Below are 17,699 nucleotides of genomic sequence, written 5' to 3'. Positions count from 1 at the left end.
AGTCTTCTTGGCCTACTGGTCTCCTCAAACTAAATCTGCCTTCTGTACATTCCTTGGGGGTTTTAATAACCTTACCAAGGAGAACAAAAAGTCCACTTCTACTAACCTAATAAGTTAAGCCAAGGTGGAAATACCTTTCAAGGGCCCCTCCCTTCCCTGGACTTTCACTGCAGAGGGAAGCGAAATGTATTTTGACTTTGCTGCCCAAATGCAACTACTCATTTAGCTTTGCCAAGGAAGGGAGGAGGAAAATCACAGCTAGTAAGGCGGAATGCTCCATCCCCAGTTGCTCAGGAGTTCAGGATTCTTTCCTACCTTCTCATGTGCTGGGTTGCAGGATTCTGGCCAGCTGCCAACCTTCCAGGCCCTTCTCTGTGGCCATGCCAGGCACACACCCATTGATGAGGCTGCAGGGCCTGGTGGAGAATGTCAGGCTGAGCCAGGGGCAGCCAGGTTTGTGCTATCACAAACCACAGGTTACAGGCCGATCCCATGTCAGGCTACTGTTGACAAGTTCAGGGCAACCCGTGACAGAGGAGCCCAGACAGGAGGGAACCCTCTGAAAGATCACAGGCCAGACAAGGGAATCAGTAATCCAGGGGAGCCCTCTCTAGCCCCTCTGAGGGTCTCCCAGCTCAGCAGTCATGCCCACCCACCATTTCCACCATCTCCTGATCCAAGAAAAGTTCCTTTTTCCCCAGTTCCTACTCATGAGAATCTAAACAGAACCTGACTCACTGGCTGATAGGTTCACGCATGGGGAGAGAGATCTCTGTCCACTTTTGGGAAAAGGAAGAAGAGGACGACAGGCTAGAAGGACATTGACAGTTGAGTGCCTTCTATCAACTTGCCTACGTTAGCCTGGTATTTTGGAAAGTGACTCGGTGTCCGAGCTTGAAAGAAGGAGGAGTTGGGTTTGAACCCCAGTTTGCCTGTGTTAACCATGAGGCTTTGGGCAAGTTACTTCGCTTCCCCAAGCCTCTATAGCTACATCTGCAAAATAGGGATTCCGTTAAGGGTTTTTGCAAAGATTAAATAAGATGTTAAGGGGAAATAATAAAAACTTCTTGTCCAGCCAAATTAGACCTCTCTGAAATAAAAATGTATTCCAATAAGAAGATAAATGAATCCATGAGGAGTAAGCGAGTTTCAAGAAGTAGTAAGATGAAATACATATGTGTGTGTCTGTGTGTGTACATACACAAGAGTATGTATGTATGCATGTACTTATGTATATCTATTTGTATGTATATTTTTGTGTTGTCTCGATATTTAGGTGTATAAAAATGTTTACTATAAAAACAAGTAAGCAAAAACAAACAAAAATTTTTAGAACTAAACCTTTGATAAATTTGGTGACCACTCTTGGTAATGTCAACACAGATGACATGGAATCCCATGCTCATGGATTGGAAGGTTTAATAGTATCAAATTTGATTTGATTTCTCCTGAGGCCTCTCTCCTTGGCCTGCAACTGGCCATCTTCTTGCTGTGTCCTTACATGCCCTATTCTCTGGGTATAAAAAGATATCATAAACAAAGTTAAACAAAAAGCAACAGCCTAAGAGAAACAAATAATTAGTATCAAGAATATATTTTAAAAACTCTTACAAATTTGTATTAAAGAGATAACCAACCCAAATTAGAAAGCCATGGAAAGAATTTGAATAAGAAATTCAGTGAAGAGGAAATATCAGTGGCCAATAAAGACATGAAAAGATACTCCACTCTACTGCTATTCAGATATATGCACATTAAAACCAAATTAAAGTACCACAAACTTTTGACAAAAATCTTAGTTTAATAATATGAAAAGTTTTCAAGTACTCTCATGCGCTGTTGGTGGGAATTGAAACTGACACTTTGAAAGGCAATCCAGCAGTATCTTTTAAATTTAAATTGCACAAACCCCATGACACTTTTTTTTAAAAATATATTTTATTGATTTTTTACAGAGAAGATGGGAGAGGGATAGAGAGTTAGAAACATCGATGAGAGAGAAACATCAATCAGCTGCCTCCTGCACACTCCCCACTGGGTATGTGCCCGCAACAAAGGTACATGCCCTTGCCCGGAATCGAACCTGGGACCCTTGAGTCCTCAGGCCGACGCTCTATCCACTGAGCCAAACCGGTTAGGGCCCCATGACACTTCTTAAAAGCAACTTCCTAGAAAGGCAGACCCATGTGTACAAGGAAACATGGTTAAAGATGTTCATTGTATCATTGTCTCCAAGAGTGAGAAGCTGGACCACCTTAAATATCCATCAGTAGGGGCCCCGCCAAATAAACTCATCACTAGGGAACACCGCCCATCAATTCTAAATGAAAAAACAGATCTCTATGAACTACATATTACTGAGTAAAAGAGCAGGTTGCAAAATGATTCAGCTGAGAAACCCTCTCCATGGAAAATCCTGCATAAATTAATATAGCTACTAATTATATATTAACATATATGTATATAGTTTAAATACTGATATTAATACCCATATTAATTTAATATATATGTATATACATACACATAGGAAAAATATACTTTATACAAATTTGTAAGAGTTTTTAAAAAATATGTATACACACACATATATAATCTATATACATGTGTGTATACACACACACACACACAAAAGGCTTTGAAGCTACATACCAAATTGAGGATCATAGGGGAACAATGATTAAAAAACAAAACTTATGATCATAATGATGGAAAAAATAAGACTTTTGATACACTCAAAATCCATTACTTTTTTAAAATTAGAAAGCAAATAGAGGGAAATTTCCTTGAGCCTTATCAATATTATTTCAGTTGCTTTCTAGGGGAATGCATCTGGGTATAAACTGTGTAATTAAAAATGTTTATTTCTTAAAGCCTCAGAGCTGAGTAGATTGCTTTTGACAAGAGGTGCCTGAAGTCAGAGGGGAAGGCAGCTGGTGTGTGGCTTCATCATCTCTGCAGGCCTTCAATTGCTTATGATTAGCACACACTCAGTGACTTCTGTTACCCCAACTGGTTTCCCCCAGAAAAGTTTAATCTGTGGCCAATAACCTTCCCTCCACCCCCTATAAATCCTGGGTATATGGGGAAATTAAAACTCTAGCGAAAAACCTCTGACTATGACTCCATGGAGAGCCACGGAAGTATTTGACAGAGAGAAAATGATTCTGCAAACACAAAGATACACATACCGATAGGATTAGCAACCTGAACCATTAGGAGATAGTGAATCTACGTTCTTAAAACACACACATGCGGATTTTTTTGAAATAGCGGTCTCTCTTGTCCCATTCAAAAGAGGTTTGCATCCACTAGAATCCACCTGCAGATGATAAACGTAGGGAATTGCACAAGAATATCACATTCCAAGGTCAAAGGGAAAAGATACCCAACTCCTTCTCTATAAGGTCAGGGCTGGTAACCATAATTTAAACTAGTTTATCTGAAATGGCTCCACCTGACTCCCAGCCTAGTTCCTCCAAAGCATGTTTACTTTGCATGTGGAGATCATGCAGCCCATTTTCAGTTTTGATTCTGGATGTACAGGGTCAACAATTTGATCAATATGTGGATAAGAATTAAGAATTGGACAGAATAGTGGAATGGCTGTTCTGATAGCATGGCAGTGCTCCAGGGGGTAAAAATCATCTCTACAACCATCTATTGAGCTTCTGCTAAACACTAACACTGTGCTAGGCATGCCCCCTACATCACCACACGTGAACTCAGTCTCCCAAGACATAAATACTAATGTTCTCCTTTTGCAGGCCAATAATTTGCTCAAGGTTACATAACTCGTAAATGCCAGAGCGTGCACTTAAACCAATTCTCCAGTTGCAAAGTCCATGTTCTCGCCCATTGTATTCATCAGGCTCTCTGTTTTTTTCCAGGGAGGCAACATCAAGCTGGAAGATCTCTACTCCTGAGTTAAAGCTTTTTCTCATTCTCCAGGAATCCAGACATCCAGATCAGGCTCAGAGAAATGGCCCTTGCCTTCACCTTGTGGAGGATCCCAGGAGCTGGGAGGCCTTAGGGCTGGAGCTTGTCACCACTGGTTGACTTTCATGCACAGAACCCTGCTGAGTCACCTAGGCAGCCACTGCTATTGCACAATAAATCAGCACACCATGGAGCCAGCCCTGCTCCTCAGGGTTGCTGCAACCCCAGGTTTTAGGCTGGCGACTGATTAGAAGGAAATCCAAACATTAGAAAAACCTGCTTTGGAGAAGAAAGCGAGTTCTCTCCCTCTCACTCTCTCTCTCTCTTTTATTTTTTTTAAATTATACTTGACATACAATAGTATATTAGTTTCAGATGTACAACCTAATGACTCAACATTTTTATTCCTTACAAAGTCTAGTAACCATCACTCACCATACAAAGTGTCTGTCTCCAAAACCCATGCCCCAACCGCCACACTAGATGTAGAGTGGGTTTGTGCACATACAATGCTGGGCCCTGATGGAGACGGGGTGCCCACAATGTCCCTTTACCTCTCTTGCTTGAGCCCTCAGCAGAGTTGCTTCCAACCAGAGTTCCAAGGCTCTGCTCCTGCCACTGGGAAAGAATGGGGACAGCTGAGAACCCAAGGGATGACCCACACCTTCCCTCCTGGCCTGGCGACTTGCCACAGCCTTTCACATCCAAGTGTAATCTCATCCCCCAGCGCCGCCAGGATCTTATGTGGCACCGGGTCCTGGTACTTGGTCACTTTTGCACGGTGTAGGTGGTTTATAGGAAACAATATTTTCATTTTAGATCAATATATCACAAAAATTGTTTTATAAGCTCCTTTTAAATGTGATCTCCATTTCAACTTTTCACTGTTTAAAAAAAGTGTCATAATAACCCATGGACACAGACAATAGTGCAGTGAAGTCCTGGGGAGGGGGCGGGAGGTGGGTGGAAGGGTTCAATGGTGGGGGAGGGGACATCTGTAATACTTTCAACAATAAAGATACTTTTTAAAACAACAGTGGCATAAGTTGTTCAACTGATTTATTTATTTGAGCAAGAAAAAATAGTTACAGAAACATATTTACATAGATACATATATATAGTTTTTTTAAAAATATTTTTATTGATTTCAGAGGGGAAGGGAGAGGGGGAGAGAGAAAGAAACATCAATGATGAGAGAGACTCACTGATTGGCTGCCTCCTACCCACCTCTACTGGGGATCAAGCCTGCAACCTAGGCATGTGCCCCAACTGGGAATCGAACTCAGGACCTCTTGGTCCATGGGACGATGCTCAATCCACCGAGCCACCACAGCTGGGCTAGTTTTAAAATATAAGTTGATATATTACCATGTGTTCCAGCATCAAAAATAAATAAAAAGTGCATTCAAGACCTAATTTATACACTGAACAAAATTAGCTGGTTTTATAAAAACACATACAAAATGCCAGTGCTTTGCTTTAAGCAATGAGGTAAGAGAGAAGGTTCTCAGGTTGCTCTTTGCAAGGCCTTCTCCATAAATCCCACACTGTGGGTAAGAGCCATCTTGACTTCCAATAAATGAGAAACCATGTGGGGTGGAATCAGCACATCTTTGACGTTGTGTTTTGGAGGCGTGTAGACACTTCAATGTCCTATAAAGTAATAGTCATCCCATGAACGGGACAGTGACTTGAGGAGGCAATTCTGCAACTCATTTTTCTTTGGCTGCTCATTGACTTACATTTCAACGAGGTGTTCCTCGCGTGACTTGTCTCTAAGTTCTAATAAAGAGAGGGAACGCACAATTTAAAAGAAGGGCAGCCAAAGCTACAGCAGTTGGTGGTGGCCAGGAAAATCTTGAGCTGAGTGAGCTTAAGCTGCTGACTCAGAACACTGCTCACCAGGCCTACATGAGCATGCTCACTGCCTGTGCACTCGGCGGTTCTCAAGTAGTTCAGTTTTTTTAAAAAATAGGTAAAAATTATATTATCCATTGATTTTTTTTTTTTTTAAGAAAAAGGAGAGGAAGGAGGAGGAAAAGAGGAAAAAGGCGAAGGAAAAAGGAAAAGAAGAGGAAGAGGAGGAGGAAAAGGAGAAGTCAAAGAAGGAAGAGGAAGAGGAGGAGGACGGAGGAGAAAAAGAAGGAAAGGGAAAGGGGGGAGATGAAGAAGATGAGGAAGAAGAGTGGGAAGAAGGAAGGAAGTGGCTATTACTGTCTCCATTGGATTTGCCTCCTGGGATTGCAGGTGGTGGGGCCAGGCCTGCTGGGTCAGTGCAGTAGAAAATCTCACATGTCCAGGATTCTTTCCATTGTGCCATACCCCGGCCCCTTTAAAGGACTTCTCATAAAATCCCTGCACCTCAGTGGGAAAGGCCTCAAGCTCTACGCTGAGCAGAAATCGCCACCAGGCTCCCCAGCAGCAAGAGGGCAGACAGCACACACCCAAACCCCGTCGTGGGTAGGAAACACCTCATACCCATCCCCTCCAGAGCCTACACAAAATGTTGGAATTGTCTTTCTTGTTTCGGGGCTCTACCCCTTCTCCTCCTCCCCCAAGCTCTTTCCTCTAGAAGTGTAAGTCCTAGATCACTAGGTAAACATCTGTTTGCCCGTAAGATATTCCTGTCTCCTGCAGATAGTGTTTGTTACAGAAGTTACTTAAGGGGGGGGGGGGGGGGAGGGGACCTACAGTTTTGTGAGAGAGAATTGTGGTCCCATTAAAAAGAACACTATGTGCTCAAGACTCAAGAATGGAATTAACCAATGTCTTACTAAGTAGTAAGGGTCACTAATTGGCTTAGGAAGAGAGGGGGAAAGAAAAAAAGGAGAAAGAAATAAGAAGGAGGAGAAAAGAGAAAGAAGGAACGAATAGGAAAGGTACAAAATAGGAAGAGAATAAAATACATGGCTAATATTTATTGAGCGCGTACAAAGGAGCAGACACTGTTCAAAGTGTTTGACTTAGATCGACTGATTTAACCTTTACAACCTTCTTGTAAGAGAAATGCTATTATCCTAATTTTTCAGATTAAGCAACTAAAGCAGAAAGTCTCGGTGTCTTACACGAGTCACCCAGGCAGTGTGGAAGGCCAGGGTTGCTAGATTCAATGCCCAGGACACTTCCGTACTATCATACATTGTCTCACCCAAATGCTAATAGCACCCCTGTTGAAAAGCAGATGGCCGTGTCTCCGCATCCACATTTACTTCAATCACCTCTGCTCCTCATTCCCTCAAAGACCCACTATTGCCAGCGCAAAAGGATATTTAAGCCACAGCTGATACCTCAACCAATACTATATTTTAGCTTACATGAAGAGAAAATATTATTAGTTTGTAAAGACTGGCACTTGTCCACAAGGCTGGATTAAAACCAAGAGAGGCCCTAAGTTCTAAAAACGTCAGACAGTCTACCGTAACAAAGCTCTGATTTTTCATCTGGCAAGTACTCTGTTTTTTAAAAAGTAAATATCAAATTCTTTTAACATTTATTTCGCATTTCTTTTGTCTTTCTATTACGGCTCATTGAATGAAAATTTTAAAAATAACTCATCTTAAAATTACTTATGAAGTAGGTTGTTGACAGTTCAAAGTGGCAGGAAAACAAGCTACTTGCTACGTCCCAGTTCTCTTGCTGAACTAACTCCATCCAGTTCTGACTCCATCACTTACCAGCTAGATGACTTTGGGTAAGGTGCTTAATCTATGCTTGCCTGAGAAATGGGGATTTAATAGGCCTGTTTGTACAGATTAGATTAAAAAATGTATGTGCCTGGTATGTAGTAAGTGCTCAGTATATTTTAGCTATTAATATTACTGTATCTTCTCCCACCCTTGGCATGCCTCAATGTTCAAACACCTTTGAATGACTACAGTGTGCTCATCTGTGCTAGATCCTGACGAAATGTAGGTGACTGCCCTGACCTTAGTTTATACTCTAAGAGGGAAACAGGTTTGTAAATAAGCAAATGCAAGTGTAATCGTTACCAAATTTAAAAGGGGGAATAAAGCTATATAGGCTACATATAGTGTGGGGGTGAGGGGGTTGGGACGGGGAGCAGGGACAAGATGGTCAGTTCTGAAAGCTCAGAAATGCCTACGAAATTTCTTTAGCGTGTTGTCACTGACCTTGAGTATTTTCATCTAATTCAAAAGCAACGGCTCTTATCCACACGTGTAATGCGTAGTATATGTAATTGCTTCAGGGAATGTTGGCAAATACTTCTTGAAAGACCATACTGCCTGAGAATTCTTTTCTGAACCCTTACTACTAAAAACACTGTTATTATAACACATAACAATCCTTAAAGCCTCATGATAAGAAAAAAAGTTGACCAACAGTAGTTATACTGCTGACTTGCATCTATGCATTCTGATTTCAGGTATGTTAAAGTATGAACACCGCATATGTGTGGAAACAACAGAAATGTGTATGTATAGAGTGGGCATGCGTATTTGGGCTCTTAGCTGTGAATACCTATAGTAATTGAATTGTCTGTCTACTTCCCATTCCAAATCTATCCTGTACAGTGCCTTTCCCACTTCCTCACTTTTCCACTCAAAAATCGAAGGCTTCCTCCATTCCCATAAAACCAAATTCAAACCAGATGCTAACCTTATCTTTTACTTTCCTACCACTCGATCCTCAACCATCTACGCTATTATTCCATGCCCTTACCTTTCAACCCATACTCCTCTGTTCATTTTTAATCTACAGAAATCCTCTCCAAAGATTTTTGCCTTCTGTGGAATATCTACTGCATTTTTCAATTCTATTATCTACTGCCATTGTCAATCGATTTTTTAAATGTTTATCTCCTGGCTAGAAGTATAAGCTTTTTTAAAAAACTTTTTTTATGAGACTACAATTATGATAGTCCTGAACTCATATAACCAAACTAATGTATTCTTGGGTTAACAGTTCCAGGTGATTATATAAGTGAAACAGTTAATAATCCTTGTTAGTAACTATGCTTACAAACAAGCAATAGCACGTACAAAAAGTAGATTAACCTATAGCTGCATTATGTTTATAAACAATTTCACAGCCACTATTTCATGTTGGTGAGCCTTTGCACTGTTACCCTTTCAATTTTCATTGACATTTTTGCCCACATTTGTTTTCTCCCACACATCACTGTCCTGGAACCTAGTCATTCTGCACACTAGTAACACTCCCGTTAAGCTACAATTTCCCTTTCGATACCTAAAGTCCAGTCTCTTCTACATAACCAGCCTAGCACAGGAGGGGAGGCCACATGCACAAAATAACCAAGTAGATATTTAAAAATTAATTTATTTTTCTACTTAACGTTTAATAAATGAGAAGAAACACAGTAGTCTGTCTCATAAAGAACATTTATAATACATAACGATCCATAAAGCCTCATGCTGAGGTAGGAGGAACAACTTTGGAAAACAATGTACAATCATAGAACACACAGAAAGTCAGGTCAGGTGTTGCAGCACTAAAGACATCTTATGTGCTTCTGCATTTAATGAGATGATAGTAGCATTTAACTGCCACATCTGGCCCGAAGGACAGGGTATGGCAGACCCAAAACAAGACAACATGGAAGTTTCCTAAAGAATCACAGAATACACAGATACATTTCATTGTGCTGTTTCAAGGCAGAACCTTAAGATGGCAATTTGTGTCTTTTTACATACAACCACATATTAATTTTATGTTACATTCCCTTCAGCATCCTTTTGCCAAAGACACTGAACCATAACATTTTTGGTTTAAAAGTTTAAGCTGAATGACATACAAAAAGCTCTTGTGCCAGTAAAAATGACTGCCAAATATCCCAGCGCCTGCTAGTAAAACAAAAGAGCATCATCACATAGTATTGGTAGAGCTACATCAAAATAGTGCTATTACAATTTCCATTTCAGATGGTCAAACACTGTATTTGACAGTTACAATTTAAAAAACAAAACAAAAAACCCTTTACCTTCCCAAACGTTTTAACACTGTTTTATGACTTAACTGAAACACTATTAAAATAAATATATCTATAATGTAGAATTATTCTCCACATTTATGCATGTGAACATCTTAAGACAGCAGGTAAATGACATATCATTAAAATGATATCTGCTTAGAAACAGTAAAGATCTTCAACTCAATACGTTAGCCTACTAAGTACTTCACATGAGCTTTCATAGGCTGTTTCCCTCAACTTTCAAAAGTTCAAGATGAACTGAGGCTGTTAACAAGATATAAAATGTTAACATTGTCTCCTACCTATTGTGATTTTTCAAAGGTGGTCTGGATGGAAATTTTTCCTACTTACCTAAAATACCTTAGTCAAACATGGTTTTCTAAAATGTTAAAATACATACAGCAAAAGTTTTTTGACCTTTTTTCTTGTAGGTTCCAGTCCTTACTTTTACAATGCATATGCCCTTCAAAAAAACAAACAAACCACTAACTAAACATTCATCTAAACTACAAGGGGTGACAATGGAGAATTAAATCTCTTATCACTAAGGCTGCATTTGGCTTGGGAAAAATTTCTGGATTGGTTTTAATTCAGGTACATACAGCACCTCCTTCTCACTAAACCGAAATGACAGACAAGTTGCTAAACACATTCTAAATACACTGATCTTGCTCAAATATAAAAGAGCCAGCAGGAGAGGTGCACCTCCTAAAACTGATGCAGTGTTATAAAACAGCATATTTAAATATTGGGCTTACGTCTCCAAATAATTCAGGGTATTCCCTTCATTTTCTTTCAAGAAGGAATAAGCTATTTTAGAAAAGACACCTAAATCCCACAATATTTAAATATAAAAGCGTTTTTAAAAAGATGCTAATATAGCTAAAAATGGGTTAGAAAGTGCATTGTAAAGAAATAAATAATTCTCTGCCAAAAACTCAAAAGGTGAGTCAGTGCCCACTGATTTTGCTATTATGACTAAGTCCTTTGAAAAAAAGAGAATGTTCCTATGGTACCACTTTGCTACATACAAGCTACTTAGAAATTATGAAAAGCGAAATAACTGAAACCTAGAGGCTGTTACCTTCAAAGCATTTGGGGGGGGGGGGGGAAGGAGAGAAAAGCCCTTGTCCCAAGCTTATACATCATTTTACAAAATCTTCATTTGGTTGATGTCTTACACATTATACAACCTTTAAAAAACAGACCCAATAAAGCATTTGTAAAGAAAACCCCATTGCATGGAATCTATTTTACCAGTTATCCTATTGTATCGTTACTGAAATGTTTCTGTAACAAACTGTTTTGAGATCTTAATGTTTTGTAGTTTAAAGTGTTAAGTCAGGAATGTACATGATACAATACAATTGGAAGCTTTCTCTTTTATTCATCCATACAATGAGGGAATTCCCCAATTTCATGTCTACAAAGAAACTGTAAAATTCAAAATAGCTACCAATTTAGGAATCGAATTCCACAGTATCAGATAAGAGTATTAAAATGTCAAGATGCACTGCAAAATTGGCAGGTTATGGTTTTGGCCCATTAGAGTAAATGTGAACTTACAAACTGTGCTCCTAAAATCACCTCTCATTCTCATTGGAAAAATCAGTTGTTCTTAAATAGGCCCATTGCCAGCAACAGGCTTCTGCTAGAAAAACCACACCATCTACCACAGAAGATCACCCCTTTAAAAAGTTAACTGTCAAAGGCCCGCGTGTTCCTCTTAAGAAACATTAAACAATGAATTATTTCAAATCCCGAAACGTAGCCATCTTAAAAGTAGTCATCTATAAAAGTCACTGAAGTAGTCAGAATACCTTGTTGCTAGAAAAATAGAATTATACATGATAACTGATATTAATATTCACCCTTTTGAGGACAAAAATCTAGTTTCTTCACAAAGCATAATCCCTCTCTATCAAGAAAAATACCACTTAAATACCCTTAAATAACATTTGTGTATAGCAACAATAAAATAACGAAGAACAATTTCCTGTGTAGATATTGCGGGCTCTTGCAAAATAAGCCACTATTGGAAGATCTGAGCATAATCAAGACAGGATAACTTATAGAATCTTAATGATTAATTTTGCCTTAACTCATATTGCTTTTTAAGAATTTAATATCCAAACTGCATTAACCTTCAGATTTCTTTGTTCTCCCAAGTCAGTGGCTCTTGGCAAAACACAAGCATTGCTGGTGGTGTTTGAAAAGCTGCATTTGAATCCATTCATGATTGGTCACTATGAAATGACTTTAACTCTGGAAAGTCTTTTTTTTTTTTTTTTTTTTAAAGATTCTATTAGTAAGCTTGCATTTAACATGTAATTTTTAGATTGAGTTTAATGTCTTTAAAAACATTTACTGAATATGTGCTTCTGATGCCAATCTTTCAAAGCAAGTAATGCTGGTGAACACGTCCATGTTTTAGACTAACTTTGGTAAGAAAAAACATGTTCAAATTCTCAGGATTTAGAATGTAGTCTCAATATTAATTTACAATAATCTAAATATTTAAATTTGGTAAACTTTCTTCCCTGCTCTTACTCCCCATATGCCCTATTATGTGTAAACTATAATTCAGTTTGTTAAGTATATCTCACGGTTTATTAGAGCAATACTCAGCAATATAGAACACAGGATAATAACTAACCTTTAGTATGATAAATACCCCATGTGAAGAAAAAAAAACTTTTCCTAATAATATCCATCAGTCACTCTTAAAATATGCTGCCACTATGCTATAATAATGATCTTAAAGAGCAAGTAAATATTACTTAAAGTATCAAAGGAAACAAAGTTGTTGGTGATATTTTAAGTTCTAGCAATGATAATTTTAATAAACAAAATATAACACTGGGGGAAAAGAAAAGCAGAGAAATTCCAGTAACAATTTTAATTTATTTATCCCCCTAATTAATTTTAACCATGGCAAAACTGGAAATCAAATGTCATTATGTTATATAAGGTTTATACTTACTTTAAACAAAATGTAACATAGTGTTAAAACTGGCTTTTCAAAATTGTTAACAGCATACCTGTACTCTGCACTGAGAATCACAAATTGTAATACAGAAGTCTGCTAAACAGTCCCATTATGTTCTTACAAAAATAGAATTAAACTGTGTGACCAAAGACTTCAATTACACTACTTGGCAAACTTAGAATTTCAGTGGAGTCTTTTCCCTCTTGCAGTTTAAAGCAAAAGTCAAATATCACATCTTTTTCAAGACTCACAAAGATGATTCAGGTTGTTTGTTTGGCATCTTTTTCATGTCTATCACAACAGCAGGCATGTTTTCAGCTTGAGTCCTGGGCTTCTCTAGATTTTCGCTAAGTTCTAAACAGGAAATGCTAACTGTTGGGGCCTTTTCTGTATCCTTTTCAGAATAGGCTTGTGGCCGAGTCCCACAACATTGCTTCAAAGCACACTGAGTTCTGCAGGCAAGTTCACATGGGACTACACTTGATTTAGAGCCTACACTAGCAAATTCAGGCTGAATGGTAGTTGCGTGAATTCCGTGATTATGAAAAACGTCTTTAATGGTTTTAGCCACCTGCATGTATGATGTTGGATCTTCACATTTTATGTGAGCAGTGGCAATGATTCTGCTTCCAGCAAGTTGCCAAACATGTAATTCATGAACTTCTTCAACTCCTTCAACATTTCGAAGTTCTTTTATCAAATTTCTGATATCAATTTGTTTAGGAACAGTTTGTAGAAGAATAAGAGCAGATTCCTTAAGTAATGGATAAGTTGTGTAAAGAAGTATACAAACCATTACAAGACAAAGAGTTGGATCTAAATATAGCACCCAGCAAGGACCAGCCTCAAAAACTGTTCCTTGAGTACTATTGATTATTTCTACAAGCGCTTTGCAGGGGTCAGCGATACACGGGTTTTCACAGAACCTCCCTTCAGGACAACTATCCCAATAAAAGTAAAAGACCAAGGCATTCACTACTACAATCACTGAACCCAAAGCATCTCCAAAGACATGCAGAAAAACTCCACGCATGTTAAGTTGTCCAGCCTTTTGAGCATCATCAGCTTCATCTTCCAAATCCGTATTATCAGATTCTCTGATAACATTCCCATTCATTTGTACATCTGTTGCATTAGTTCTGGACTTTTCGGGATCTGCAAAGAAATACAAACTTTGAATCCAATACTTAAAAGTGTTTATATAAACATCCTTGTCTAATTCCATTCAAGTAAGGAGGTGACATTTTTTCACAAAATATAATTTTAAAATGTGCTTGGGGCAATTTAATATAAACTGACATACTGGACCACACCAGGACATAATGGCCAGAGCTAAATAAAGTCATTAAAAGGATAGTTTCCCCATTTTCCTAACCACCCTACCTTCCCCCACTCTTTTTAAAAAAAGTTCATCTTCTGTGGAGATGGGGTCCTGTGAACATTCTGCTAATCTTTTTGGCATATATCAAAAAGAAAGCAAAACTGAATGCTAACACCCCACATCAAATGCAACTATGGATAAGTCTAATACAAAGGCTTAATGTGACACAGAACCTTTTGTCTTTAAGGTGTTAAGGTTCACTTTTAAACGTTTATTATGAATATAAATGATAGTTTCTTGGTACAGAGGATTTAGAAATTGACAAATCAACAATATAAAGTTATCAAGAATCAGAGTAACCTCAGTAAAAATTGCAGCTAATTGACCACTATGTACCCTACTCTTTTTTAGACTATTTTGAAAGTGTACACCAGTAGTTCTCAACCTTCCTAATGCCACGACTCTTTAATACAGTTCCTCATGTTGTGGTGACCCCAATCATAAAATTATTTTTGTTGCTACTTCATAACTGTAATTTTGCTACTGTTATGAATTGTAATGTAAATATCTGATATGCAGGATGTATTTTCATTGTTACAAATTGAATATAATTAAAGCATTAGTGATTAACCACAAAAAACAATATGTAATTATATATGTGTTTTCCGATGGTCTTAGGTTCAACCCCCAAAGGGGTCGCGACCCACAGGTTGAGAACCGCTGGTGTACACCATGATGACTTATTTCTATACATTATGAAAGAATCCCCCCCATTTATTTAATTAACACATCCATCACCTCACATATTTATCTTTGTTTTTTTGTTTGTTTCGGTAAGAACATTTAAGTTCTACTCTCATAGCAAATTTCAATTATACAACAGTGTTATCAACCATAGCCACCATGTGTTACACAGCTCCTCGGACCTTATTATCTTACAGCTGGAAGTCTGAACCTTTTTACCAACCTCTCCCTATTTCCCTCTGTAACTCTTAAACGTAGTGATCTGTTAAAACACACACAACACACAGAGCAGCTTAATTTTCTTTGGAATAAAACCCTGCAGAATAGTAATGAAAGGAAATTCAATTATCTACTAAACGTTTTCAATATACAATCTGAATTTCATTAACCTAATATCCTACATCTTCAAGACAAGGAAAACTGTCTATGTAGTATCATGCAACCAGGTAAATAAATACAAATGAGAAAAAAATTGGAAGGAAATACAAGCTGTGATTCTTGAGCTTGGGTAGTAGGGCATTCATTGGTTGACTCCTTTCAACATCTACTTTCCAAATTCCTTTCAAGAGTACTTACGTTTAGAATGAACAGCATCCATTAAAAATAAAAGATGAAAAATTACCATCACTTTTAGTGTAACTGAAAAGTCCTAACTGAAATGTTAAACATGCCTAAACAGGTCCTAAGTTTAGGATTCTCAGAATTCGGGTTTAGATTTTAGACAATTAACTGAAACATACCTTGCTGTTCATAAAAGAAACCTGAGTTCTGGAAAGTCAATGGCAAAAGAGCCCTGAATACAATATTCAGAAACTTGTTCAAAGGCCACAAGAAACCACCTGGATTTTCAAACAGCCAACGGGCTAAGAACGAACTGCTGATTCCCTCCATTTCCCAACAGGGTCAATAAATTGAATTAGGAAGCATCTTTGATCCTTTAAAGACCCAACTTAGACAGTCTCTTGAAAAGATAGCCTGTTAGGTCAGCCAAGGGCGGTAGCGCACTGCAGAGGGCTGTCGCCCACCTACACCCCCAGACGTGACCCCTTTCCCCGACCCCCACCCCGCTCAGGCTGCTAACACCTGCGCAGAAAGGGGTCCCCTTTGCACGCCTTCCCTGGCGGGGGCGGGACCCGGAGGGAGCGGGAAGGTGGCGGCTCGGCGGAGCGCACACCGACTCCGGCACCAGGGGGCGTGCGGGGCGTGCGGGCCATCCCGGCCCGGGCCAGGCTAGGGTCTCGGCTCGCCAAACCCAACCATCTGAGGCGGCGACTCTCTCCTCACCTGTCCCGCCCAGTTTGAGCCCGTTGGAGTTGCTGCTACCGGCCACCAAGGTGTTGGTCTCCTCCTGGTCGGGTCTCCTGCCCGGGCTCCTGTGGTCGCTGTCCCCGGGGCGGCTGCTCTTGCCGCGAACCCCCTTGGTGTGGCCGTGACCCCCGTGCGAGTGGCCGTGGCCGGAGTTGTTGCCGAAGCCGCTGTGATGGTGGAAGAGGCACAGCCCCAGCACGTTGACCACCAGCCCTGCCACGCCGACCGCGAGGACCATCAGCGGCTGCTGCATCTCGTGCGGCTCGATGAAGCGCTCGATGGCCTCCAGCAGGATGGCGAAGCAGAGGCCGGTCAGGAAGATGGCGTTCACCAGAGCCCCCATCACCTCGGCCCGGATCCAGCCAAACGTGTTCTTCTGGGTGGCGTGGGTCCGCTGGGCGAAGCGCTCGGCCACCAGCGCCACCACGAGCGCCAGCACGTCCGACAGCATGTGGAAGGAGTCGGAGAGCATCGCCAGCGACGAGGTCACCTGGCTCACCACCATCTCCAGCACCATGAACATGAAGGTCAGCAGCAGCATGCACAGAAGCCGGCCCCGGTTCCGGCTCCAGCACCCCATGGCTGCGGCTCGGGGGCCCGCCAAGCGCGGCCCGGACTCTTGGGAGGCGGTGGCTGGGAGGCGCCGAGGGTCGGTCTAGGACCTGGGAGGAGGACGGCGCGGGACTCTCTCGGTCCGAGCCGGGCCGCTAGGGACACCGCTCAGGAGCCTCCGGGGTCGGAAGGGGGTGAGCCGCGGGTGAAGCCGCCGAGCCCCCGCGCCTGTGGGCGTCCCCGGCGGGCCGGCAGCTTGCAGCTCCGCAGGCGTCGGTTCTTGGAGCCGAGGAAGAGGCCCGGCTCAGCCCCAGCAGCCCCACACCTGCGGTGGAGCGGCGGCGTGGAGGAGCAGGGGTTCCCGGTGCCCGGGGACCGTGAGCCCGACCCGAAGCAAGAGCTGGTGAGAGGCGGGGGCGGGCGATAGGCAGGTCCGCTCTGCGAAGGCTCCCAGCATCTGAAGGCTTTCCGCGCCGGTCTTTCCTCCGCTGGTCGCCTCCGCTGTGGCTCGGGTCGAGAAGCCGACGCCGGGGAGGCTAAAAAGGCGGCGGCCACAGCAGCTGCACTCGGCCCGGTGTCGGGCGCCTGCTTCTCCCCCCAGGCTTTGCAGACGGTTTACAAAAAAACTTTGCTTTGCACTCGGAACCCCCGTTTTCACACGGACCGGAGTATGACAAGGATCCGACGCCCCGCCCACCAGGCCCGGCACGCGTACTCATTGGCTAGGACCCCCTCACGACAGCCGCCGCGTTCCGCCCATCCGCGCTCACTATTGGATGGATCCTCGGCGGGGCAGGAGGGGGCGGTGCCGCGGCCCCGACAGATGGGGCGGGGCCTTTCCCTCCGGGAGCCGGGCGTGGGCTGGGGGGCCGCGGCCGGGTGCAGCGGCGAGCGCCGTG

General features: G+C 41.5%; 1 protein-coding gene across 1 annotated transcript; it reads right to left on the bottom strand.

The window, feature by feature from the left end:
- Nucleotides 1–11,980: 11,980 nt before the first annotated feature.
- Nucleotides 11,981–17,395, bottom strand: SLC30A1 (solute carrier family 30 member 1). Its single transcript, XM_081111937.1, has 2 exons — nt 16,225–17,395; nt 11,981–14,030 (listed from the first exon to the last, which is right to left on the bottom strand). The coding sequence occupies exons 1-2, from the start codon at nt 16,826–16,828 to the stop codon at nt 13,123–13,125; spliced, it is 1,512 nt and encodes a 503-aa protein (XP_080968063.1). The 5' UTR covers nt 16,829–17,395; the 3' UTR covers nt 11,981–13,122.
- Between the last annotated feature and the right edge of the window lie 304 nt (nt 17,396–17,699).

This window comes from Myotis nattereri (genome assembly GCF_964212035.1).
Source record: "Myotis nattereri genome assembly, chromosome: 18".
Lineage (NCBI taxonomy): Eukaryota > Metazoa > Chordata > Mammalia > Chiroptera > Vespertilionidae > Myotis > Myotis nattereri.
The sequence above is the reverse complement of the archived record's forward strand: the minus strand, read 5'-3'. Positions and strand labels throughout refer to the sequence as shown.